Genomic DNA, 26,575 nt, shown 5'->3' with positions numbered 1-26,575 from the left:
TACAGAAACTGGTAACAGTGAGCAATGGGGAAGTCACAGAAAATGATGGGGGTATTTGTCAATTTTATAATCCTGTAGGCCTAGTCTCAGTTTGAATACAGTCTTAATCCAATCCATTGATTTTCACCAAAATCTTTTGAAATTGGTAGCTTCGGGATATCAAGTCTTTTTCTGAGTATCTTTTTGTTATTGACCTCATAAATGTGCCACTAAGCCAGAAGAGTAGTAGCAATCTCCCTAATAAGCCAGGGTTTTGCTAATAGGTTCAAATGTTGAAGGTAACTCATTTATTAAAATATGCCGAACAATAACGTATGTTTACAATGTATCTATCTGGTCCCACTTGCTGTTGGAAAGAATATGCTGATGATGGCTGCTCTAGGTGTAGGGTTGCTTGTGGTACGTGTAAATGTAGGCAATCATGTTGAGTCTGAGACTGGTTCCAGGCAAAGCTCAGAAGATGGAACAGATAACTCATCTAATTCTGTTGCAGCCTCATGTCTAAATCTTGAGACTATTCATTTTATGTGCCTACTCCTCTTACTTCCTAATCTTCCCCAAGTTTGTTTCATCATAGGAGAGGGCTTACTTCTATTGGTCCAGAAAATGTGTAATTTTCATTGTATCAAAGAACAGATTTTGTATGGAGTTATTGTTAGTGAATGTGAGATACTTCTGTTCTATGTATATACTATTTAGTTATATATTTATAAATTTATAATATATAACAAAATGAATGACCTAAGACACATTAATAAATAGCTAATGAAATATTAATTAAATTTAATTAATAAAATAATATATGTTGAGCAAAATGTCAATAAAAGACCTACAAAACTACCCCTGGAGGTAGTACACCCTTAGTGGAAGTTTTGATAGAAGCCAGATGATTATTTCATGAATAAGAGTCTGTAATGGATTCTCAAGCATTAGGTGGATGGTACAGACTAGATACATTTTAAGGTTTATTTCAAGTCATAAATTCCAGGGGTATTTAATTCTGTATAATGCCTAGAAAACATTGAATATGTAAAAAACAATTAATACTAAGATTTACATGGCACCATTTGCAATGCCAAGTGATCTTCATCTTTAGTATAATTCTTAGAACCATAACAAAACACTCTGTGCCTCTTTTCTGGCTCTCTTGCCCCTGTTTTGTACAATTCCTTTTGTGCTCTAAATTTATATTTCAATTCAATAGTAATAATACTAGCAAGGGCTGAATTTTAAACAATAAAATGATTAATATATGTATTTTCTATACCAGTGGTTCCCATAATTTAGCAGACATCAAAAACACCTGGAGAACTGGTTAAGTCAAGAATTGTGAGCCCCATTCTAGAGTTTCTGATTCAGAAAGTTGGTGATGGGGTTAGAGAATCTGCATCCCTAACAACTTCTCAGGCACTCATGCTGTTGCTGGTTTGGGGACCATACTTTGAGAGTCACTATTCTATGTTAACTTCACAGCAGCCTATGAAGCCTCTTTCTTCTCTGTTTCTCTCTTCCATTCAGTTCTACTTTTCAGAACTAACTTTGGTTCTTTATTCAACAGGAATCATGACGTTATCTGAAGGAAATCAAAGTATCATACCCACTTTTATTCTCTTGGGTTTTTCAGAATATCCAGCACTCCAGATTCTACTCTTCCTGGTTTTCTTGTCTATCTATATGGTCACTACTGTAGGAAATTTGGCCATGATAATAATCATCAAGATCAATCCAAAACTCTACATGATCATGTACTTTTTCCTTAGTCACTTGTCCTTTATAGATTTCTGTTTTTCCACTGTAGTTACACCTAAATTGTTGGAGAACTTGATTGCGGAAGACAGAACGATCTCCCTCTCCGGTTGCCTTATGCAGTTTGGCTTTGCTTGCATATTTGGAGTAACAGAAACTTTTATGTTAGCAGCGAAGGCCTACGACCGTTGTGTGGCAGTTTGTAACCCCTTGCTCTATACCACAGCTATGTCTCAGAAGCTTTGAGCTTTCCTGGTGGCTGGGTCTTACTCATGGAGCATAGTGTGTTCTCTGACACTCACATATTTTCTTCTTGCTTTATCCTATTGTGAGTCTAGCATCATAAATAATTTTATCTGTGACCACTATGTAATTGTTTCTGTCTTCTGTTCGGACCCCTATATCAGCCAGTTGCTGTGTTTTATTATTGGCATATTCAATGAGGTGAGCAGCCTGATGATTATTCTGATGTCCTATATACTCAATTTTATCACGGTTAGGAGGATGCCTTCTGCGAGTGGGCGCCGGAAAACATTCTCCACCTGTGCCTTCCACCTGAGAGCCATCACCATCTTCCACGGGACCGTCTTGTTCTTTTACTGTATCCCTAAATCTAAAATGTCTTGGCTCATAGTTAAAGTGTCATCTGTGTTTTACACAGTGGTGATTCCCATGCTGAACCCCTGGAGCTACAGCCTTAGGAACAAAGATGTGAAAGACACATTCAGAAGATTAGTTGTCGCAAAATTGCTTTGTCACTCAATATAATATTGTTAGATTATTTAATTTCTGAAAAAAAACTGATCTACTATGCTGGAGATTGTTCAACTCTTGTAGTGCAGTTGATGACTCCAATCACTTTCAACAGGCTATTAGTTAATATATCTATGGCAGTACATTTTATGATTATTGATTTTTCTGTACATTAATTTTAGTGAAATATCTCCAGACATGTAAACCAAAATTAAAAAAAATAAAATTATTGGATCGTATTATGTAATATTTGTAAAGTTATTTTAAAATATTTTATCACTTAGTGTAATTTTATATGTATGTGTCCAAAATAAAACTAATTGCCCATTCATCAAATATGTGCAGGTCTAGAATGGTTCCCCTAGAATTGCAATCAGGCTGCTCCTCTTCCAGAGATGGTTTTAACAGGTGTTTCAGTTCACTGCACCTTATACAGCAGCTGACCTTTTGCTATTTGTTATATTGAATGGCAGAAGTTGACTTTTATTTGAGAAAATTTAAACGGACGCAAGCATATCTGGTCCTTTAAATTTCACCAAACGGTCATTATAATTCAATGGAAAAAGGATGATTTTTAAAAAGCATTGCAGAAAGAGACTAGGTATCCATATGGATAAAGGAGGCTTAACTCTTACCTCACACCACACACAGACATTAACTTGAATTCAATGAAATGGATCCCAGTTCTAAGCATAAAAATTAAAACTAGAAAATTTTAGAATAAAATACAAAAAATATCGTTTGAAATTTGGGGTGCAAATTTTTTTTAGCTAAAACACAAAAAGGATGGATCCTCTAAAAACTGATAAAAAGAACTTCATCAACATAATAATCTGTTGTAAAAGTTTTTTTTTTGTGGTAAAGGACCTTGGTAAGAAAATAAAAATGTAAGCCACAAGTTGGGAGTAAATATTTCACATATATATGTTTGCCACATACACACACACACATATATGTGTGTGAGTGTATATATACATGTTTGATAAAGGATTTGTTTGTAGAACATATAAAAAGCTCTTTACACTCAAAACAGATGGACAACCTAGTTAAAGGTGAAATCTATAAGCAGACACTTGACAAAGCCAGACATACAAATCATCTATAAACATATGAAAATATAATAATCATCATTAGTCATCAGTGAAATTCTTATTAAAACCACAGTGAGCTACCACTGCACACCAACATGAATGGTTAAAATAAATAAGACTGAAATGCCATGTATTGGTGAAAATGTGCAGCAAACAGAATGCTCACACATTTCAGATGGGGGTAAAAGGTGAAATGACTTTGAAAACAGTTTAGCCGAGTCTTCTGAAGTTATATGAACACTTCCCACACACCTTGACAATTCCCTTTTTAGGTATTCATCCTTGAGAAATGAAATCCAACTTATTTTAACTGAAGAGAAAATTGTCCTTTCTGGTATATGCAATAATACGGGGAATGGAAGAGTAAGAAAAGCAGGGTGTGGGGGATATTTTTGCCTTTTTATGAACTTTTTTTTATTTTGTTCCTTTAAAAAGTGATGTTTCGGGGCACCTGGGTGGCTTAATCAGTTAAGCGTCTGCCTTCGGCTCAGGTCATGATCCCAGGGTCCTGGGATCAAGCCCCACATTGACCTCCCTGCTAAGTGGGAAATCTGCTTCTCCTTCTCCCCCTGCCTGCCACTCCCCCTGCTGTGCTCTCTCTCTCTCTCTCTCTCTCTCTCTCTCTCTCTAATAAATAAATACAATCTTTAAAATAAATAAATAAATAAAATAAAAAGTGATTTTTCTAGAAGGAGTCTAGCTCTTTCATGAAGAGCTGTTTCTACAAGCCACTGAAAGGTAAACAGGAGATAGTGGGAAAGATATGGAAAGTTTTTGTTAGTTTAACATAGAGAAATTTGTATTTATATACGTATTCCATAGATCTAGTTGTTAATGTACGTAAATCTTGTCCTGCATTGTGCTTTTGATGACGTTCTCATTGTATCTTTTTTTTTTTTTAAGATTTTATTTATTTATTTAACAGAGAGAGACACAGCAAGAGAGGGAACACAAGCAGGGGGAGTTGGAGAGGGAGAAGCAGGCTTCCCGCTGAGCAGGGAGCCCGATGTGGGGCTCAATCCCAGGACCCTGGGACCATGACCCGAGCCAAAGGCAGATGCTTAACGACTGAGCCACCCAGGCACCCCTTATTGTATCTTTGATGACCTTCTGATACCGAGACTTTGAAAACTGTACCAATGAGGCATAATTGTCCTCATGTAATTGTCCTTTTGAGAGTCGAGGTAAGAGTGTGGTTTGTTTATAAAAGAATGGTTTTCAAATTGTTATTAATTCTGAGGAAAGACAGATGCGGCATATATGAATAAATTGCCTGGTCAAGGCAAGAAAACCAGTATTCTTGGCTTTAAACAGAGGAAAATTAGAAGAATGATTTGTCATAAAAGTCCTAGAAGGCCTACTGATAAAAAGGGGGAAGAGAGGTCTTCCAGAAATTAGCAAAGAAACATTTAAAATTAGCCATCCTGTGATTCATCCCTGTTCCTCGAGTGTGGTTGGCTTTTGACTGAGACCTAACTGGTATGTACCTCCCTCAGATCTCAAAGTGTGTGATTTTTGTGCTCCACAACTCTGCTGTTGGACTTCAGTTCTTTCTTCTGCTGCCCAATGCAGCTTAATAGCCAGACAGACATTGTGAGGGGGGAGATGGGGGATGGTCTAGCCTTTGTGGAAGGTCTCAATTCTCTAGTGAGATTTTTAATTTTCTTCTTCTTAAGCACCATGAAATTTCTATAGGGCATATCTGTCTGCCTTCTGATTCAGATACCCAGCCTCCACAGCACCCCAGAACACAATAAATGCCCTACAGGGAAAATTGGTCATGAGTTTAGGGTTTCTTTAGTTTTCAATTTATCGCTAATTTCTTAAATAAATTGATGAAATAAATTTCTCGTGTGTCCACAAAGCAGTGCTAGATTGTTTTCTCAGTATTGTCCCTCTGCAAGGGCCAAACCTGCTCAGTCTGTTCCCAGAAGCAGCAAATGTGAATGTGAAGGAAAAAGCTGGTAACTGCCAAGAAAATAAGTCATAAGAAGAGTTCCTCAAGCAGAGGGAAACCAGATGGATCTTGGGGAATAACTACAGACCATGGAAAACGCAATCAAATTGTTGCCCTTGTGCAGATGAACATGGCTTAAAGCACATAGCAAGCAATCATTGATTTGGCAAATGTATTCTTTTCCTTTCTAATTTTATTTTTCATGTTTTAAGATTTATTTACTTTTGAGAGAGAGAGAGAAAGAGAGAGAGTGTGTGTGTGTGTGTGAGCAGGGGGAGGGGCAGAGGGAGAGAGAGAGAGAGAGAATCTCAAGCAGAGTCCCCGCTGAGCACACAGCCCAATGTGGGGCTTGATCTCATGACCCTGAGATCATGACCTGAACTGAAACCAAGAGTTGGATGATTAACTGACTGAGCCACCCAGGTGTCCCCCTTTCTAATTTTAAAAGGAAATCAGAAATAATTCACATTCCCTGGGTGCAGAGGTGTCAGTGGTGGGGAGCAGAGGCAGTATGGAACCGAGGACAATCCCAGTGGGAGAAAAACAGTGCGGACCCCAGGGATTCTGGAGCAAGGCCATGTCATCTACAATAAATAATTCTACTCCTTGTGATAAAATAGCCTCTGTTATGTTATGGGTTCCTGGTAGTGCCTGGCAAGAGTTGGTCAGGTTGTCAGGGGCCCAAGGAAAGTGTTGAATGGATCTAATAGGGTGGTATTTGGGTAAAGTAGAACCAATAGGTTGGTTGACACTGCTTTTAGAGAGAAACATACTTCCAAAATACATTTGTCATCTTTAAGAATGTATGGACACAAAAAGATTATAATATTCAATTGTATTAATATAACCTTGGAAGAATAGATTGCCCATATTTGAAAAAAAATTAGTTTCAGTTAAGTAAATCAATGTTTCCACAAAGAAATGATTATTTCATATTAAATGAGAAAGCTAGAATCCAAATTATGTTGTTTATATATCTCAAGACAACACATTTTGCAGAGAAAAATAGAAAAATCACACAGCAAATGTCAATAGCAGTTATCTCTGAGTGGTTGTATATTAGATGATTTTTCCTTCTCGTTTTTACTATAATAACCATATTTTCTAAGTCAATTTCTATATTTTCTATAATTACATTTTAGAGGAAATTCATGAGGTAGGTTGATGAAACATTGTTTCCAGTGATTTAGAAGAAATTACATTCTTTATAGATTTTGGATACTAGCCCTTTATCTGATATGTCATTTACAAATATCTTCTCCCATTCTGTCGGTTGTCTTTTGGTTTTGTTGACTGTTTCTTCTGCTGTGCAAAAACTTTATCTTGATGAAGTGCCAATAATTCATTTTTGCCCTTGCTTCCCTTGCCTTTGGCAATGTTTCTAGGAAGAAGTTGCTGTGGCTAATGTCAAAGAGGTTGCTGCCTGTGTTCTCCTTGAGGATTTTGATGGACTCCTTCTCACATTGAGGTCTTTCAACAATTTGGAGTCTATTTTTGTGTGTGGTGTAAGGAAATGGTCCAGTTTCATTCTTCTGCATGTGGCTGTCCACTTTTCCCAATACCATTTGTTGAAGAGACTGTCTTTTTTCCATTGGACATTCTTTCCTGCTTTGCCAAAGATTAGTTGACCACAGAGTTGAGGGTCCATTTCTGGGCTGTCTATTCTGTTCCATTGATCTAGGTGTCTGTTTTTGTGCCAGTACCATACAGTCTTGATGATGACAGCTTTGTAATAGAGCTTGAAGTCCAGAATTGTGATGCCGCCAGCTTTGTTTTTCTTTTTCAACCTTCCTCTGGCTATTCGGGGTCTTTTCTGCTTCCATATGAATTTTAGGATGATTTGTTCCATTTCTTTGAAAAAAGTTGTTGGTATTTTGATAGGTATTGCATTAAATGTGTAGATTGGTCTAGGTAGCATTGACATCTTCACAATATTTGTTCTTCCAATCCATGAGCATGGAACGTTTTTCCATTTCTTTGTGTCTTCCTCAAATTTTTTCATGAGTTTTTATAGTTTTCTGAGTACAGATTGTCTCTTTAGTTAGATTTATTCCTAAGTATCTTATGGTTTGGGGTGTAATTGTAAATGGGATCGACTCCTTAATTTCTCTTTCTTCTGTCTTGTTATTGGTGTATAGGAATGCCACTGATTTCTGTGCATTGATTTTACATCTTTATATAAAAGCCACTTTACTGAATTCCTGTATGAGTTCTAGCAGTTTTGGGGTGGAGTCTTTTGGGTTTTCCACATACAGTATCATATCATCTGCCAAGAGTGAGAGTTTGACTTCCTCTTTGCCGATTTGGATGCCTTTGATTTCTTTTTGTTGTCTGATTGCTGTGGCTAGGACTTGTAATACTATGTTGAATAGCAGTGGTGAGAGTGGACATCCCTGCTGCATTCCTCACCTTAGGGGAAAAGCTCTCAGCTTTTCCCCATTGAGAATGATATTCGCTGTAGGTTTTTCATAGATGGCTTTTATGATATTGAGGTATGTACCCTCTATCCCTATACTCTGAAGAGTTTTGATTAAGAAAGGACGCTGTACTTTGTCAAATGCTTTTTCTGCATCTATTGAGAGGATCATATGGCTCTTGTTCTTTCTTTTGTTAATGTATTGTATCACATTGATTGAATTCTGGATGTTGAAACAACCTTGCAGCCAGGGATAAATCTATAAAGAACTTACCAAACTCAACACCCAAAGAACAAATAATCCAATCAAGAAATGGGCAGAAGACATGAACAGACATTTTTCCAAAGAAGACATCCAAATGGCCAACAGACACATGAAAAAGTGCTCAACATCGCTCGGCATCAGGGAAATCCAAATCAAAACCTCAATGAGATACCACCCCACACCAGTCAGAATGGCCAAAATTAACAAGTCAGGAAACAACAGATGTTGGCAGGGATGCGGAGAAAGGGGAACCCTCCTACACTGTTGGTGGGAATGCAAGCTGGTGCAACCACTCTGGAAAACAGTATGGAAGTTCCTCAAAAAGTTGAAAATAGAGCTACCCTACGACCCAGCAATTGCACTACTGGGTATTTATCCCAAAGATACCAATTGAGTGTTCTGAAGGGTTACGTGCACCCCGATGTTTATAGCAGCAATGTCCACAATAGCCAAACTGTGGAAAGAGCCAAGATGTCCATTGACAGATGAGTGGATAAAGAAGGAGTGCTATATATATACAATGGAAAATTATGCAGCCATCAAAAGGAATGAAATCTTGCCATTTGCAACAACATGGATGGAACTGGAGGGTATTATGCTGAGCGAAATAAGTCAATCAGAGAAAGACATGTATCATATGACCTCACTGATATGAGGAATTCTTAATCTCAGGAAACAAACTGAGGGTTGCTGCAGTGGTGCGGGGTGGGAGGGATGGGGTGGCTGGGTGATAGACATTGGGAAGGGTATGTGCTATGGTAAGCGCTGTGAATTGTGTAAGACTGTTGAATCACAGACCTGTACCTATGAAACAAATAATACATTATACGTTAAAAAAAAAAAAAAGAAGAAGACAGCAGGAAGAGAAGAATGAAGGGGGAGAATCAGAGGGGGAGACGAAACATGAGAGACTATGGACTCTGAGAAACAACCTGAGAGTTTTAGAGGGAAGGGGGTGGAGGGATGGGTTAGCCTGGTGATGGGTATTAAAGAGGGCACATTCTGCGTGGAGCACTGGGTGTTATGCGCAAACAATGAATCATGGAACACTACATCAAAAACTAATGATGTAATGTATGGTGATTAGCATAACATAATAAAATAAAAAAAAAAGAAAGTTAAATACTCCTGTTATAGGAATCAGCCCATGAGTGTTGGTGGAAGAATTGTAAAGTAAATGCAAATACCCAATAGAATGAGTACAAGCAACCAAAAATAAAAGAAGAAGAAATTACATTCTTGTAAAATGCCACACCAGCTAGCATTCAATCTAATTGCTGAGTTTTTTGATGTAAAACAGAAATTGTTCAATACAAATTCTCTGGGGTCTAAGTCCCTGAGGTCACGGAGGCTTACATAAACCCTCCACTTTGTTCCTATGAGTCAGATTCTCTTTCTCCCTCTCTCCCATCTTCCCTCCCTCCTTCTCACCTTTGTCTGAGTTTTTCTAGGTTCTAAGAAAGAAATATATTCCTGTCACATTAATTAAAATTATTGTCTACTCCTGCAATATTTACCAACTTCTTAATATTTTTAATGTTTGAATTCTGAGTGGAAATTTCCTTGGATACTGTTAATAGTAGGAACAGGATGTTCAGGTGAGTTGGTCTCAGGTTGGCTGATCTCTTTTGTGTAATCTTTCATTAATAAGGGGGTCATTGAAGTCCTACAACCTTTGAGACAGGGAACACTCTTCGTTAGTCTAAATGCCATGATATCTCTGGAGACCATCTTTCTGCAAGCTCACATGTTGAACTTTGACTTCTTCCCCCTTCCCTAGGGTATCATCCTGATTTTTACCTTGAGGATATCCACCATGTGCCTAGCATAATACAGTCACACTGAAAATTTAAGAGGAATATTATAAAATCTGAGATTGTCCTCAACATCCCAAAATCTTATAGGAGATAAGAATAGCACGTATAAAGTAATAGTGAACACAATAGATCATGAAATTTTGATTTTCTGAGAGTCATGTCTGCAGGTATACCAAGAATGTAGAAAATATTGCTGGAGTGAAAAGGGAAAATTTCTTTGTGATAGTAGTTTTCATTTAATGCTTCATATATTGCAAGTGTGGCATCAGCACACCAGAGAAAAAGAAGTTATTTCGGGTCAAAGAAAAGAAAAATCAAATAAGCCACAATAAATGAGCATGTGTTGTTGATTATCAGCCAGGAATATTGGCGTTATAGAAGGTTGGATGCTGGGGAATGGCTAGGCTCAGGCTTCAGGTAAAACTGAGCAGAGACATTTAGATTTGATAAATTAGCGAATGGAAAGAACTCCAAGTTTTCAGAGCCAACGACTGTCCTAATAGCCACAGTAATCAAGGCAAGAAGAATTTGTTGTTCTCCCAGTGCAAGCTAACAGTGCTACAGGGAAGCTGGCTGTACCTCGGCTACTGTAGTCCACCTGAGTAATGATTGCAGTTTGCTAAGACTGCACACATGCCAACCTGAGATTCGATAGGGAAGACAGAAAGAATCAGATAATAATGAGAAGGCAAAGGGGGAAACAGAGAGAATTTACTGAAGGACGGTAATTGGCAAAATAAGATGAACAGAGTCAAGAGGAGATTTGAGAAAGAAAAGTGGGCTTCCCTGTAGTGCCCCAAACGGTACCCACATGGCTATTGCTTATATTTTTTTAATAATATAAGGGTTTAAAATAACATTAATTAGTCATAGCACTAAGAATTTTTTTTAAAAGGGTGAGAGTGCATAAACCCACATCTCCTGGAGTCTACAATTTTTAGACTCTGTTTTAAGTACATGAACATCATTTCCTAATTTAATACTTGGACGCCAGTGCAATATGTATCAACCTGTCATTATTACCAACAAAACTGAGGCTCAGAAAATGAGTCATTCACCAAAGATCACATAGTAAATGACAAAGCCTGAAATTGAATTTAAATCTAGGTTTCAAGCACATGCTTCTTTCATTAGCTCTTTGTCACTTTCCCACCCATTCCTTTTCTGTAGGTAGAAAATTCTTTTTCATGAGTACCAACAAATAGAAGTTAGCTACGAAGGAAATAATAGTTTCTTTTTACCTTGATCTGGTCAGAAAAATCTAAAATGGTGTCTTTGTTTATGAGATGCATACTAATAGCCTTTTTTTTATCTAAACATTTCAAATATGTGCCTGTTACTGGTTAATTTATTTTTTTAATTATTGTTAAATGATTAAGATATTTATGTGGTTATAAACTCCTTGTGAATACAAGATGCTTTGCTTTCTCAAAGTAACAGGTACAAATAAAGATTGTATGACTCACAACAAGATAATCACATATGTAGCTTTAATGGAAACCCATGTCCCCACTAGAAATTTTCAGGGTGATTATGTAACCATAGGTGTTTATTGCCATAGTCTCTAGTTCGAGAGGCTTGAGGAAAACACATTTTAAGTCATTCTCCAATTCAGAGATTCTATGAGTATTTAATATTATGTATGCTTAGTAAAGTTACCAGATAAAAAGCTAATAGAAAGTTAAAAGATATAATTACAGAATCTAGGTGAGTATGCTGAAAGCATCCGTGACAGTAAGTGAGAAAATACTTAAGTAGGAAAGGAAACACAGGAGTGAGGGAACAGCATGACACAAAGGCAACTTTATTTATTTTACCAAGTTGTTACATTGTTTTTGGAACACTGAGGGGATTATTGTCGCATTTGGATGGAATCAGTGGAAAGCTTGAGGATATGCAGCCAGGGCTATGTTCTGTCAACATTCACATATTGTGTGTGTGTGTGTGTGTGTGTGTGTATGTGTGAAAATTTCAAAATTCCCGGGGTGACTTCTAAAGGCTGTTTTCCTATGAGTTTCAGTTTGAACATCCTAACTTGAGAGGTATCATTGCCTCTAATGTTTACTTCTGATCCTTCCATTATAAATCTGAGTGCTAAATTTATCTTCATTGTTATATTAGTGCTCTGAAAAAGCACAGATCTTCAGAATGAGGAAACTGACACATGTTTTCTACAACACCGTACAGTTGTTTTCTATCTGTCCCTAAACTTAATTTGTGTTCTGTCACTCAGGATCAATTTCCATACCCAGCTCATCACTAATAAGCTGTGTAAACTCAAACAAGTTCCTTAACTTATACATGCCTCCCCATCCTTAAGTAAAATATAAGGCTACTTATTTTATAATTCACAGTGTTATTTGAAGATCTGAATCAATATATTTTAAAGTTTTAGCACAATGCCTGCCACATGGTAAATGTCATAGAAATGTGCTATCATTATTATCATCGTTATTATTTTTATTTTATTTCAGATTTTTCTCCAACTGTGATCATGTTGTTAGCAGAAGGAAATCAGAGTATTGGAGCCACATTCACCCTGTTGGGCTTCTCAGAATACGCATACCTCCAGATTCCCCTGTTCCTGGTATTCCTGACCATCTACACAGTCACTGGGGTGGGCAACCTGGGCATGATCATGATCATCAGCGTCAGTCCCCAACTCCACACGCCCATGTACTTTTCCCTCAGCCACCTGTCCTTTGCCGATTTCTGTTATTCCACCACAGTTACACACAAACTGTTGGAGAACTTGGTGGTGGAAGACAGAATCATCTCTTTCATAGGCTGCATCATGCAGTTCTTCTTGGCTTGTATATGTGCAGTGACAGAAACATTCATTTTGGCAGTGATGGCCTACGACCGATTTGTGGCCGTTTGTAACCCTCTGCTCTACACGGTTGTCATGTCCCAAAAGCTGTGTGCATCGTTGGTGGCAGGGCCCTACATATGGGGTATAGTCTCCTCCCTGCACTCACCTATTTTCTTCTGACATTATCCTTCTGTGGCTCTAACATCATAAATAACTTTGTCTGTGAGCACTCTGTCATTGTCTCTGTCTCCTGCTCTGACCCCTAAATCCGCCAAGTGTTTTGTTTTGTCATCACCATATTCAATGAGGTGAGGAGCCTGGTCATCATCCTCACTACTTATATTTTCATTTTTGTCACGGTCTTAAAAATGTCTTCTGCAGCCTTCTCCACTTGTGCCTCCCACCTGACTGCCATCACCATCTTCCATGGGACTATCCTGTTCCTTTATTGTGTACCCAACTCCCAAAACTCGTGGCTCATAGTCAAAGTAGGTTCTTTATTTTATACAGTGGTAATTCCCATGCTGAACCCTCTGATCTATAGTCTCCGAAACAAAGATGTGAAGGAGAGTGTCAGGAAGTTAATAAATCACTTAATACAATTTTGTTGAAGATTTGTAGTTACAAAAACGATTTGATTTATTATATTGAGAATTGTTTGATGCTTCTAGTAGAGATGATGGATTCAAATCATTTCATCAATTCACTGGATTTTAAAATCTATTGTTGTAATAAACCAGTTCTTTGATCCTTTGATTTCTATTCACTCCAAAGTTTAGTAAAAGAGCTATGAATCATATGTGAAGTAACATAGTGTTGCAAGTTGAATAGTGTCCCCCGAAATATCCATGTCCACCCAGAAGCTCAGAATGTGACCTTATTTGAAAATAGGATCTTTGCAGATGTAATTAAGATAAGGATTGAGATGAGATCACACTGGATTAGGTGGGATCCTAAATCCAACATGTGTGTCCATATAAGAGACAGAAAAAAGGACACACAGAGAAGGCTATGTGAAGATTGGTGTTTCGTTGCTACCAACCAGGGGGCTCTAGGTGGATGCAAAGAAGGATTCTCCCCTAGAACATCAGAGGGAGCATGACTCTGCCAACACCTTGATTTCAGGCTTCTGGTCTCAAGACCTATGAGGGAATGCATTTCCACTGGTTTAAGCTACCACATTTGTGGTAACTTACTGCAGCAATTTTAAGAAACTTATTTAACAGTAAATATCAGATCATAAAATCCAAGTCTCTTGACTTGCATATTGGCATGGCAAATCATTTTAAAAACATTCATCAGTTCTATGAAAGCAATGAGAATTTTAGGGTTATGGAGGAATTCGGAAAATTGGTAAATAACTAGGAATGAAAATATGGAAGAATTAGCAATGACCCTGGAGGTGCTCTTTCTAAGACCTGGCCAATTTCTTTGCTCTTTCTTCCATGAGCCTCTTGTACTTTTATTTAGTACAGGAAGTGATGTGAAACATGATGACTTTGAATACCAAATAAAAATTATTTTACACAAATTAACAAAAGGATTATCAAGGGGACCAAAAACAAAACAAAACAAAATTCAGTTATTTATCTCACATGTCTCACAGCCTGATGTGTCAAAACTGATTTTGTAAATGCTAGTTACTAACACAGTGTGTATTGTAATACATTTCAAGCATAGTTTGTTAATTCCTGTTTTGCTTTTAAAGGTTAATCTTTAGTTAATTACACATTTTACCTCCTGGTATAGCTTCATCTGCCAGACAAATACGGCAAGGTTGCAACTGTTTTGATTGAAATGTTCTCTAAAATTGATTATTCAGGGGCGCATGAGTGGTTCAGTTGGTTAAGCAAGCATCTGCCTTCAGCTCAGGTCATGATCTCAGGGTCCTGGGATCCAGCCCCCTGTCAGGCTCCCTGCTCAGCAGGGGGTCTCCTTCTCCCTCTCCCTCTGCCCCTCCCTGGCTTGGCTCCTGCTCTCTCTCTCTTTCTCTTCCTCACTCTCTCTCTTAAGTAAATAAATAAAGTCGTTTAAAAAAACAAAATAAAATTGATTATTTATTTGTTAGCCTTAACCCAGTGATTGACTTAAAAAAATCAAAATATTCTCTGTGTTTATTTCTTGCTAATCATGGTTTGTATCACACAAGATTCCCAGGATATACACTGCGCAGATATGCAACATTGTTGCTCTACATCACCTTAGAAATTAAATGATAATCGCATCTCCAAGAGCAAGTGTGTTTATCTTAAATATGACTTTTTAACTTCATCTTATGCTTTAAAAGTGACACAAACTTTTGTCTTACATGTGAAAATAAACAATTATAAAATAAATAGGTATCCTACTTTTAATTTTCCTCAGTTATAAAGTAGGGATTCCACATAACTTTACCATATTATTCTGACCAATTACTAATATACTATATTGCACACTTTCCAGATAATGCAACTCAAGGTTTGTTCACTCCCGGAAATGAAACAACTTTCTGTTTTTATTCCACCAGGGAGGACTGTATGATTCTCTTTCTCCATGTGTGTGCAGTGTTGTGTTTTTAAAGGATACAAAATATATACACTCCCTCTTCCAAGACCTTTATGACAAAGTAACCATTATCAATCACTACCCTTAAGAATGTATTGATTTATTACATATGTTGTGTTACATTTGCTTGGAAATGGAGAAAGGATGAATTCTCTTTGGACTTAGGTAGTTTGTGGATAAAAGAGGAAAATAGGTGATCAGCAACCATGAAGAGAAAGGCAGAAAAAAATATGTCAGTATATTCATTTACTTATTTTTAGTTTAGTGGAATATCTTGCCAAATCACCAGAATTTCCATTAAACCAAAGGTATCAAAACCAGTGATTTTCAAAGTTTATTATTCATACAAATTATCTGGGGGTGCTGTAAAGTGCAGATTTTTGTGCAGTGGGTGTGTAGGGGGCCCAAGATTCTGCATTTCTAATAGACATCCAAGTGATGCTGGTGATCCCAGCCATTGGACCCAGACTCTGGGTAGCAAGACTTTAACCCAACAGCTTTTATTTTAAATAAAGTTCAGCTGGTGTAGACTCATGTCTGTGTATGGAGTCCCTAGAGAGCCTATAGAATGAACTCCTCATTTCTCCTTTCTTCCATTGGCAACGATTTAAATAATTATTAAAATGATTTTGATTATGTTTAAAATAAAAATGATTTTAATTATGAAATTTTAATAATTGCACAAACTTTATAACAAGCACAAGTCTGTAAATATATGAAACTTTTAAATTAGAGAACTAAAGTTTTCATCATCCTTGTGGTCCTAATATACTCCCCTAAAATCCTTTGAATCATTCAAATCTTTGCAGACAGTTTCTGAAAGAGTGAACCAGGTGAGGAACAGTAGGGTAGGAAGTCAGAAAGGCAGGAAACATGATCGAGCAGGGCTTTGTAGTACATTTGAAGAACTTTGGCTTTTATTTTGAGTGAAATGGAGAAACACCACAGGGGTTTACAAGAGTGATTTGGTCTAACTAAAATTTTAAAAGAAAAAGTCTGGCTGATGTTGAGAACAAGCTGTGAGATGAGAGAAAGGGTAGAAAAGGTAGAAATTGTTTAGGGGTTTGTATAGTGCACAAAAGAGGAAGGATTCTGCTGTTCTCTCTTGCCTCCTAAACCACATGCCATTCTCTCTGTCTCTCTCTCTCTCTATATATATATGTGCATGCATATATATATATTTTTATATACATAATACATATTCTTTATATATAATATTTATATTTTAATTTTTTTAAAGATTTATTTATTTATTTTAAAGAGAGAGTGTGTGTAGGGGGTGGGGGAGGGGTAGAAGGAGAGAGAAAATCTTAAGCAGGCTCCATGCCCCAGCATGAAGCCTGATGTGGGACTTGATCTCACGACCCTGGGCATCATGACCCGAGCCGAAATCAAGGCACCCCTGACTGCAGGATTCTTCTGCCAGTCTGACTTTGGTTCATCATGTGGCTGCAATCATTTAGGAGCTCTGCTGGGGCTTAAAACTTCAAATGAAGTCACTCGTGTTAGGTGACTTGGTGCTGACGTGGCTGGAGTGCCCCAGTTTCTCTCACAGTGTTTCATCTGCAGTAGGTTACACTGGCTTCCTTATATGGTGATCTCAGTACAGTGTGTAAAGCCTGGAAGCAGCAGCTGTAAGGCATCTCTGTGTCTCTATCCCAGAATCTACTTAATATCACTCCCACTGCATTTTTTTTTTTTTTTTGGTGAAACAAGTCACAATTCCAGCTTCATAGATCCATCCCTGTGTTCCCTAGTGGAAACATTACTCCTCTAAACTACTGCAGCTCATGGTTTCTTACTTGAAGCAGAGATTTAGCATGTGGATCATTAAGGATAATAGGTAGAGGAGCCGCTTCCATTTCCACCCTGGACCCATAAATTCTGGGTCCCACAAATTATTGGAGAAATACCGATGTATCCTGGTTTCAGACTCAGAGCACATAACCCATTCTAGAGGTGATTACTCCATCCCTCTAAAGTATTGACAACAAAGATGGCCCATAACCAAGTGTAAAAAGGGCAGGATTGTAGAGCTACAACTGTGTGTGTGTGGTGCTAGCATATTGCTCAGAATCATCTGAAAATAAGGCCCAGCATTTTCTTCCATATTCAGGTTGTCATAGGGAATAACTCATGAGGTTACTAGCCCGGGCTTTGAAGGAGAAAGTAATACAAGAGTATGGACCGTAGTAAATTGCTTGTGAGTGCTGTTAACTGTTGTGCATCCCCGATGTTATGGACTGTGAGATAGACAACATCCAGTCCATGATGGGGAGTGTAGGTTGCATAGTAACTTAGTGGCCTAATGTCAAATCATTCCGTCTCTATTATGGTCCTTGAAAAAACCAGAAGCTGTTTCTCAAAAGGTGGATAGTTACCTACAAAGGAAGTCAATGCTTTGCTTTAAAATCCCAAAGGCCTGATTTGTAATTCACTATAGAGGCTTATCCAAAATTCTATATAATTTGTTATTTGCAAATACATGTTGATGGACAATTACATATGCTGGGTGATATGGCCCAAATAGCACAGCAACTGTCATGGAAGACTGGACTTTAATTAGAGTTTTCTCTTGTTCTGGGACCCACTCAAAATGGACAGACTTTTGGGTAACTCTGTAGATGGGTTAGAGTAACTTGCCTAAAATTAGTATATGTGCCCTCCAAAATCAAGGAGCCTACTGAATTTTGGTGTAGATGAGGCAGGATTAGGGAAATATTACCTAACCTTAGTTTTATTCATCCAGAGGACATTTTAATTACCTGCCAGCAAAGCCTGGTAGTCAATTTGAAGCTGCAATTTTTTCATGTAATTTCGAGGAAATTTTAGTCTTTAAAAATCATACACGACACCCGGCATTTGCCTTAATTACCTATTTTGATGCTTGTGAGGAATGAGTTGCTCATGATCTCCAGAGTCTGAGTCTCTAGGGCTACAGACTTAGATATAACAGCCTGGGTGGCCCAGTCATACTCAGCTTACTGAGAAACGGTGGCAGGGGGTTGGTGGCCTGTTTCTTTGTAGTAGGTAAGTTCATTCAGGTTTTCTATGAAACTGTGGGGTTATTATTTCCCTGATATGGTAACTAGGATCTTCTTTTATTTTACTTTTCATGTTAAGTCACTGTAAATGCTATCCAATTGTGAACCCAACAATATTAAAGAAAGGTTAACATTCATGGAAATATTTGGCTTTAAGTCATTTTCCAAATATTTTACAAAGAATAGAATTAACTTACCAGCTGGAAATGGATATTTATTCACATCCTCTTTAAATGCACCTGAAATTGGCGTATAAACTTTCATAAATGAGTTAATTCTGAGAGGAATCTTACCTGATAAATCTTGGGACCATATGGACTTATCTATACAGTGTCTGGGCTATAAGAGAAGCTAACCCTTTGGGTCTAAACCCTAATAAAGGGTATACTCCACAGAAGTCAAAAGGATGCATTGTCCTTCTGAACCCCTCAGAAGCTAATCTATTCAGTGAGAGAAATAGCCTTTAATAAACAAAAGGTGTTAAAATGGGATTGCTATGCTGTTTTCCTAGATTTCTCTAACATTTTGCTTTGAACTTAGAATAGAAACATATCTTCTTAAAGATTTTAATTGATTTGTGTATACAGGCAAAGTATAGTATGTATGTTTTGGGACAAGCATTGCACGTTTTTTCATACTCTTTCACTCATTTATGCATTTATGTGCAAACATTTACTATCGGTTATGTACATGTTACATTACTAGCTAATGTGTGGATATACACACCGCAATATGGTATAATTATTTCTAAGATTTTATTTATTTATTTACTTGAGGGAGAGAGAGATGAGAGAGAGAGAGAGAGAAGGAGCAGTGGGATGGGCAGAGGGAGAAGCAGACTCCCCGCTGAGCAGGGAGCCTGATGTGGGACTAGATCCCAGGGCTCCAGGATCATGACCTGAGTCAAAGGCATTAAGTTTAGCCGACTGAGCCACCCAGGCACCCCTGGCAATTTCTTTCTTTCTTCCTTCCTTCTTTCCTTCCTTCCTTCCTTCCTTCCTTCCTTCCTTCCTTCCTTCCTTCCTTCCTTCCTTCCTTCCTTCCTTCCTTCCTTTCTTTTCTTTCTTTCTTCTTTCTTTCTTTTCTTTCTTTCTTTTTTTCTTTCTTTCTTTTCTTTCATCTTTTTTCTGTGTGTGTGTGACAGAGAGAGAGAGAGTAAAGCGATAGAAGTTTATTACATGAAGATACAGGAAAGCTCTCAAGAGTGAGAGCTGCTTGACCCAAGCTGGTCATAGCATATGAAAGCATCTTCTACTTCAGCTGCATGTTGCCGTACTTCCTGTCCTGTACCACTGTGGTGACAGAATCCTTCCTGCTGACGGTGATGGCCTATGACCACTTTGTGGCCATCTGCAACCCTCTGCTTTATACAGTGGTCATGTCGCAGAGGCTCTGTGCCCTGCTGCTGTCTGGCTCATATCTCTGGGGCATGTTTGGTCCCTTGGTACTCCTCTGCTATGCTCTCCAGCTAAACTTTTCTGGACATAACATAATCAACCATTTTTTTCCTGTGAATATACTGCTCTCATTGCTGTCTCGAACTCAGACAAACTCATTCCCCACCTGTTGCTTTTTGGCTTTGCCAATTTCAACGAGGTGAGCACACCGTTGATCATCCTCACTTCATACATTTTTATTTTCGTGACTGTACTAAAGATCTGTTCTGCCAGTGGATGTCGAAAAGCCTTGTCCATCTGTGCCTCCCACCTGACCACCATCACCATCTTCCATAGGACCATCCTTTCCCTCCACTGTGTGCCCAACTCCAAGAACTCCAGGCAAACTGTCCAAGTGGCCTCTGTATTTTACACAGTCATCAATGCTATGTTGAACCCTCTGATCTACAGCCTGAGGAATAAAGATGTGAAGGATGCCCTCCGGAAATTAATAGATAACAAAAGTCCCATTCCACTGAACTAATCTCAACAGATGTTTTTAATCCCAGAGAACAATGGGAACAGAGCCTTGTAAAACCTTTAACATATGTGTGCATGAGGTTTTTATATATGACTTTGATGTTAATAGATTGTGAATTGGTAAGCTCAAATCCCCAGAAGATGCAAGTTAATTCTGGGATGAATTCCATAGGATTTTGATCCATAAAGCTTCTATTTCCTCAAATTGTCTAAAAACAAACACATAAAATATTACAAAGCCCAAGAGATGGTTCAGTGTGGAGAATGCAGTTACTGAAGGATAATGTTAACTCACCATAGAAAAGATCTTTCTGATTCATTACTGCGTACGAAGCCAAGTTACTTGCTTTTAAAGTTATGTGTGTTGTAGTCACTAAAGCATTGTCTTTGTTGGGAGATGCAGATGGACATGCTGTGTGCTAAGAGGAGAGGGTGATGATTCTTTTCTGACACCATTCCTTGGGCTCTATATATTCTATGAATAGATGGTCTTATACTTCAAACAGCTTATGTTGAGAAGGACACAGGGCAAGGACAATTACACCTGTTGTGTAGATAATGACACAGAGTTTCAAGAAACTAGTCTGGAAGTGACTGAAATCATTGATCTCTGATCAAAGGGTCTCAACTCTGTTGACTATAAATCTAGTGTTCCTTTCATGATAATATCAAGGCTATTAGTCTGAGAGGTCACAGAAGTTAGTTTTGTCCTAGATTTTCTGCGACAATCTCTGGAGTCATTTCAATATTCTTACATTATGCTTGAGTAGGATTACTCAGAAGGCTGCATTCCCAGTATTATCAAGTCTGGAAATCTCTGCAAGCATTATCTAGTCTAGCTCATATGTATCAGGCCTGGGATAAAGGCAATATATGTTCTATTTGGGAATACCGAGGAATCATATTTCAAAGTTTCTGTTCTAATGTTTATATGAATGACTAAACAAGCACAAATATCTGGTAACAAACACCTTAAATATTCAATTAAACTGTTTTTTTAAATTTTATTTTGTTATGTTATGTTAGTCACCATACAATACATCATTAGTTTTTGATGTGGTGATCCATGATTCATTGTTTTCGTATAACACCCACTGCTCCATTCAATACGTGCCCTCCTTAATACCCATCACCAGGCTAACCCATCCCCCCACCCCCCTCTCCCCTGAAACCCTCAGTTTGTTTCTCAGAGTCCATGGTCTCTCATGGTTCATCTCTCCCTCCGATTTCCCCCCCTTCATTCTTCCCTTCCTTCTCCTAATGTCCTCCATGCTATTCCTTATGTTCAACTAAATTGTAATAGGAAGGCTAACCTTATTTTAAATTTAAAGTCATTGTTATTAAATACAGTGTCATATTGAGACAAATAGAGAACCATATGAGAAAAAAGATAAGACTAGATCTCTTCGTTATTTCACACACCAAAAGAGAGTTCTAAAAGCAAGTTTAAAACTTGGATTACACGAATATACAAAACTTCTTGGCAAAACAACACAAAAGAAATTAAAATGAGAAATGAAAAGCTGAGAAAAAGTCACTACGTATATCACATATAGTAGAGAAGAAAATGACAATCTTATAGGAAAATAGACATGAAATAAAATTAAGTAGTCTATATAAAAGGAATAATAATAGCCTTTAAACTTTGAAGAATTTTTCAAGCTGACTCAAAATAATAGAAATACAAATGAAATCTGCTCTGAGCTATCACTTTTCAGCTATCAGAATGACAAAAATCCTAAAGTTTAATGACGTACCCTGTCTGTCAATCTGCAGAGAAATAGACATTTTATACATTGGGGTCAAGAAGATCACATGTTTCATGTGATAGGAGCTACTAGCAACCTTACATACACATTCATCTTCTTTCAACGTTCATGGTTCTAGGAATCATTCCCAAAGACAGAGTAGCAGAAAAACTATAAGTAACATACTCACTAGCATTATCTATAATAACAGCAGACTGGATGCATTCCAAAATAAAGGTGGTTGAATAACCTATGAGTCACAATAAAAAAGTATCTGGTCATGAAAATGGGAAGAGGAAGGTTTCTATTAATTGCTGTGGAGGACATTTTCCATGTTCTCCAGTACATTTTTTTTTTAAGTGAATAAAGACAAGATGTAGAAAAGTTTTTCTAGTATGATAACTTGTGTGAAAGAAGAGGGAAAGGAAACAAAATTAATAAGGAGAGGAAGAGATATAAGGAAACTCTTAGGAATGTACCTTATAATAAAGCTTTGATTTAGGGGAAATTTGATTTTGGACATATTTTAAAAGACATACATTTAGGTCAAAAAGTAAAAATAAATCTTTAAAACTTGAAAACAAATAATAACGGATCTGTTTATAATGTTGGAAACATGATCACACGGTGTAAAACGTTTTCTCTAAAGGACAGCACTTCGAGTATACCTTCTCATCATGCATGTTTATTTTAGTATAAGTAAATATTAAAATGCCATTGAAACTAAGGTTATCAGCATGAAAGAAAAATTAGAGCTCTAAAGTAAGAAAAGGTAAGTAAAAAACCTTTTCATCTTAATTTGAATTAGAAATCTAGGTTGAAACTATTTCTTATTTGCTCGTCTAAATACTACTACTAATAATGACAACACAGTAGCAATGTACATCCTTATTCCCCAAATTTCTCTGGAAGGAAATATTTGCTTTCTAAACAGAATTGGGGCTTTTCTGGACAAATAGCTGATCTGAAGTCTGAGGTAGAGATTTAATGAACCTTGAGCAACTTGATTTTCCAGAAAGCAAGAATAGTATTTTTTTTAAAGATTTATTTATTTGACAGAGAGAGACACAGCAAGAGAGGGAACACAAGCAGGGGGAGTGGGAGAGGGAGAAGCAGGCTTCCTGCTGAGCAGGGGGAACGCGATGCAGGGCTCGATCCCAGGACTCTGGGATCATGACCTGAGCTGAAGGCAGACGCTTAACGACTGAGCCCCCAAGGCACCCCAAGAAAGCAAGAATAGTATTAATAGCTAGTCATATCATTTCAAAGAGACATAGGATGCAATTTGAAATGGCTCCAACTAGCTTATAGTTGACATACAAATGAATATAGACTGCAATTAATTTAAAGGCATCAAATGTGCTTAAGTCTAAAAATTTAAATCTAGATACTTTTAAAAAAGAAAAACAAAGTCATTGGTTACCATTAAAGGTTGCTGCGGATTTCAAGGCATTACTCTTTTTTAAAAAATTTTTTTATTGTTATGTTAATCACCATATATTACATCATTAGTTTTTGGTGCAGTGTTCCATGATTCATTGTTTGTTCATAACACCCAGTGCTCCATGCAGAACGTGCCCTCCTCAATACCCATCACCAGGATAACCCATCCCCCTCCCCCCTCCCCTCTAGAACCCTCAGTTTGTTTTTCAGAGTCCATCATCTCTCATGGTTCGTCTCCCCCTCTGACATACTCCCCTTTTCTTCCTCTCCTGTTATCTTCTTCTTTTTCTTTTTTCTTAAAATATGTTGCGTTATTTGTTTCAGAAGTACAGATCTGTGATTCAACAGTCTTGCACAATTCACAGCGCTCACCGTAGCACATACCCTCCCCAATGTCTATCACCCAGCCACCCCATCCCTCCCACCCCCAACCACTCCAGTAACACTCAGTTTGTTTCCTGAGATTAAGAATTCCTCATATCAGTGAGGTCATGTGATACATGTCTTTCTCTGATTGACTTATTTCACTAAGCATAACACCCTCCAGTTCTATCCACGTCGTTGCAAATGGCAAGATCTCATTCCTTTTGATGGCTGCATAATATTCCATTGTGTATATATACCACATCTTCTTTATCCATTCATCTGTCGATGGGCATCTTGGCTCTTTCCACAGTTTGGCTATTGTGGACATTGCTGCTATAAACATTGGGGTACACGTACCCCTTCGGGTCCCTACATTTGTATCTTTGGGGTAAATACCCAGTAGTGCAATTGCTGGATCGAACGGTAGCTCTAATTTCAACTGTTTGAGGGACCTCCATACTGTTTTGCAGAGGGGTTGGACCAGCTTGCATTCCCACCAACAGTGTAGAAGGGTTCCCCTTTCTCCACATCCCCGCCAACATCTGTTGTTCCCTGACTTGTTAATTTTAGCCATTCTGACGGGTGTGAGGTGGTATCTCATTGAGGTTTTGATTTGGATTTCCCTGATGCCGAGTGATGTTGAGCACTTTTTCATGTGCCTGTTGGCCATTTGGATGTCTTCTTTGGAGAAATGTCTGTTCATGTCTTCTGCCCATTTCTTGATTGGATTATTTGTTCTTTGGGTGTTGAGTTGGATAAGTTCTTTATAGATTTTGGATACTAGCCCTTTATCTGATATGTCATTTGCAAATATCTTCTCCCATTCTGTCCGTTGTCTTTTGGTTTTGTGGACTGTTTCTTTTGCTGTGCAAAAGCTTTTTATCTTGATGAAATCCCAATAGTTCATTTTTGCCCGGGCTTCCCGTGCCTTTGGCGATGTTTCTAGGAAGAAGTTGCTGCGGCTAAGGTCGAAAAGGTTGCTACCTGTGTTCTCCTTTAGGACTTTGATGGACTCCTGTCTCACATTTAGGTCTTTCAACCATTTGGAGTCCATATTTGTGTGTGGTGTAAGGAAATGGTCCAGTTTCATTCTTCTGCATGTGGCTGTCCAATTTTCCCAACACCATTTGTTGAAGAGACTGTCTTTTTGCCATTGGACATTCTTTCCTGCTTTGTCAAAAATAAGTTGACCATAGAGTTGAGGGTCCATTTCTGGGCTCTCGATTCTGTTCCATTGATCTATGTGTCTGTTTTTGTGCCAGTACCAAACTGTCTTGATGATGACAGCTTTGTAATAGAGCTGGAAGTCCGGAATTGTGATGCCGCCAGCTTTGCTTTTCTTTTTCAGTATTCCTCTGGCTATTCTGGGTCTCTTCTGGTTCCAAACAAATTTTAAGATTATTTGTTCCATTTCTTTGAAAAAAGTGGATGGTATTTTGATGGGGATTGCATTGAATGTGTAGATTGCTCTAGGTAGCATTGACATCTTCACAATGTTGATTCTCCCAATCCATGAGCATGGAACGTTTTTCCATTTCTTTGTGTCTTCTTCAATTTCTTTCATGAGTATTTTATAGTTTTCTGAGTACAGATCCTTTGCCTCTTTTGGTTAGATTTATTCCTAGGTATCTAATGGTTTTGGGTGCAATTGTAAATGGGATAGACTCCTTGATTTGTCTCTCTTCTGTCTTGTTGTTGGTGTATAGAAATGCCACTGATATCTGTGCATTGATTTTATATCCTGCTACTTTACTGAATTCCTGTATGAGTTCTAGCAGTTTTGGGGTGGAGTCTTTTGGGTTTTCCACATACAGTATCATATCATCTGCAAAGAGTGAGAGTTTGACTTCCTCTTTGCCGATTTGGATGCCTTTGATTTCTTTTTGTTGTCTGATTGCTGTGGCTAGGACTTGTAATACTATGTTGAATAGCAGTGGTGAGAGTGGACATCCCTGCCGCGTTCCTGACCTTAGGGGAAAAGCTCTCAGTCTTTCCCCATTGAGAATGATATTCGCTGTAGGTTTTTCATAGATGGCTTTTATGTTATTGAGGTATGTACCCTCTATCCCTATACTCTGAAGAGTTTTGATCAAGAAAGGATGTTGTACTTTGTCAAATGTTTTTTCTGCATCTATTGAGAGGATCATATAATTCTTGCTCTTTCTTTTGTTAATGTATTGTATCACGTTGATTGATTTGCGGATGTTGAACCAGCCTTGCAGCCCAGGAATAAATCCCACTTGGTCATGGTGAATAATCCTTTTAATGTACTGTTGGATCCTATTGGCTAGTATTTTGGTGAGAATTTTTGCATCCATGTTCATCAAGGATATTGGTCTGTAATTCTCTTTTTTGATGGGGTCTTTGTCTGGTTTTGGGATCAGGGTAATGCTGGCCTCATAAAATGAGTTTGGAAATTTCCCTTCCATTTCTATTTTTTGGAACAGTTTCAGGAGAATAGGTATTAATTCTTCTTGAAATGTCTGATAGAATTCCCCTGGGAAGCCGTCTGGCCCTGGGCTTTTGTTTCTTGGGAGATTTTTGATGACTGTTTCAATTTCCTTAGTGGTTATAGGTCTGTTCAGGTTTTCTATTTCTTCCTGGTTCAATTTTGGTAGTTGATACATCTCTAGGAATGCACCCATTTCTTCCAGGTT

At 37.9% G+C, this 26,575-nt stretch overlaps 2 protein-coding genes and 1 pseudogene across 2 annotated transcripts; all 3 read left to right on the top strand.

Moving 5' to 3' along the window:
- The first annotated feature begins 1,563 nt into the window (after window positions 1-1,563).
- Window positions 1,564-2,514, top strand: LOC112829589 (olfactory receptor 5D13-like). Its single transcript, XM_025879263.2, is given in 1 exon segment — window positions 1,564-2,514. A coding segment is annotated over 1 exon segment (951 nt).
- A 10,025-nt stretch (window positions 2,515-12,539) lies between these two features.
- Window positions 12,540-13,468, top strand: LOC112829733 (olfactory receptor 5D13-like; annotated as a pseudogene).
- A 721-nt stretch (window positions 13,469-14,189) lies between these two features.
- On the top strand, window positions 14,190-20,365 carry LOC112829732 (olfactory receptor 5D14-like). The gene is given in 3 exon segments (XM_025879446.2): window positions 14,190-14,210; window positions 19,671-19,952; window positions 19,955-20,365. Coding segments are annotated over 3 exon segments (714 nt in total).
- Window positions 20,366-26,575: the final 6,210 nt, after the last annotated feature.

This window comes from Callorhinus ursinus, unplaced genomic scaffold (assembly GCF_003265705.2).
Source record: "Callorhinus ursinus isolate GAN/ISIS: 27379988/994484 unplaced genomic scaffold, GSC_fseal_2.0 scaffold21, whole genome shotgun sequence".
NCBI classification, from domain to species: Eukaryota; Metazoa; Chordata; class Mammalia; order Carnivora; family Otariidae; genus Callorhinus; species Callorhinus ursinus.
This window is presented reverse-complemented; position numbering and strand designations above follow the sequence as displayed.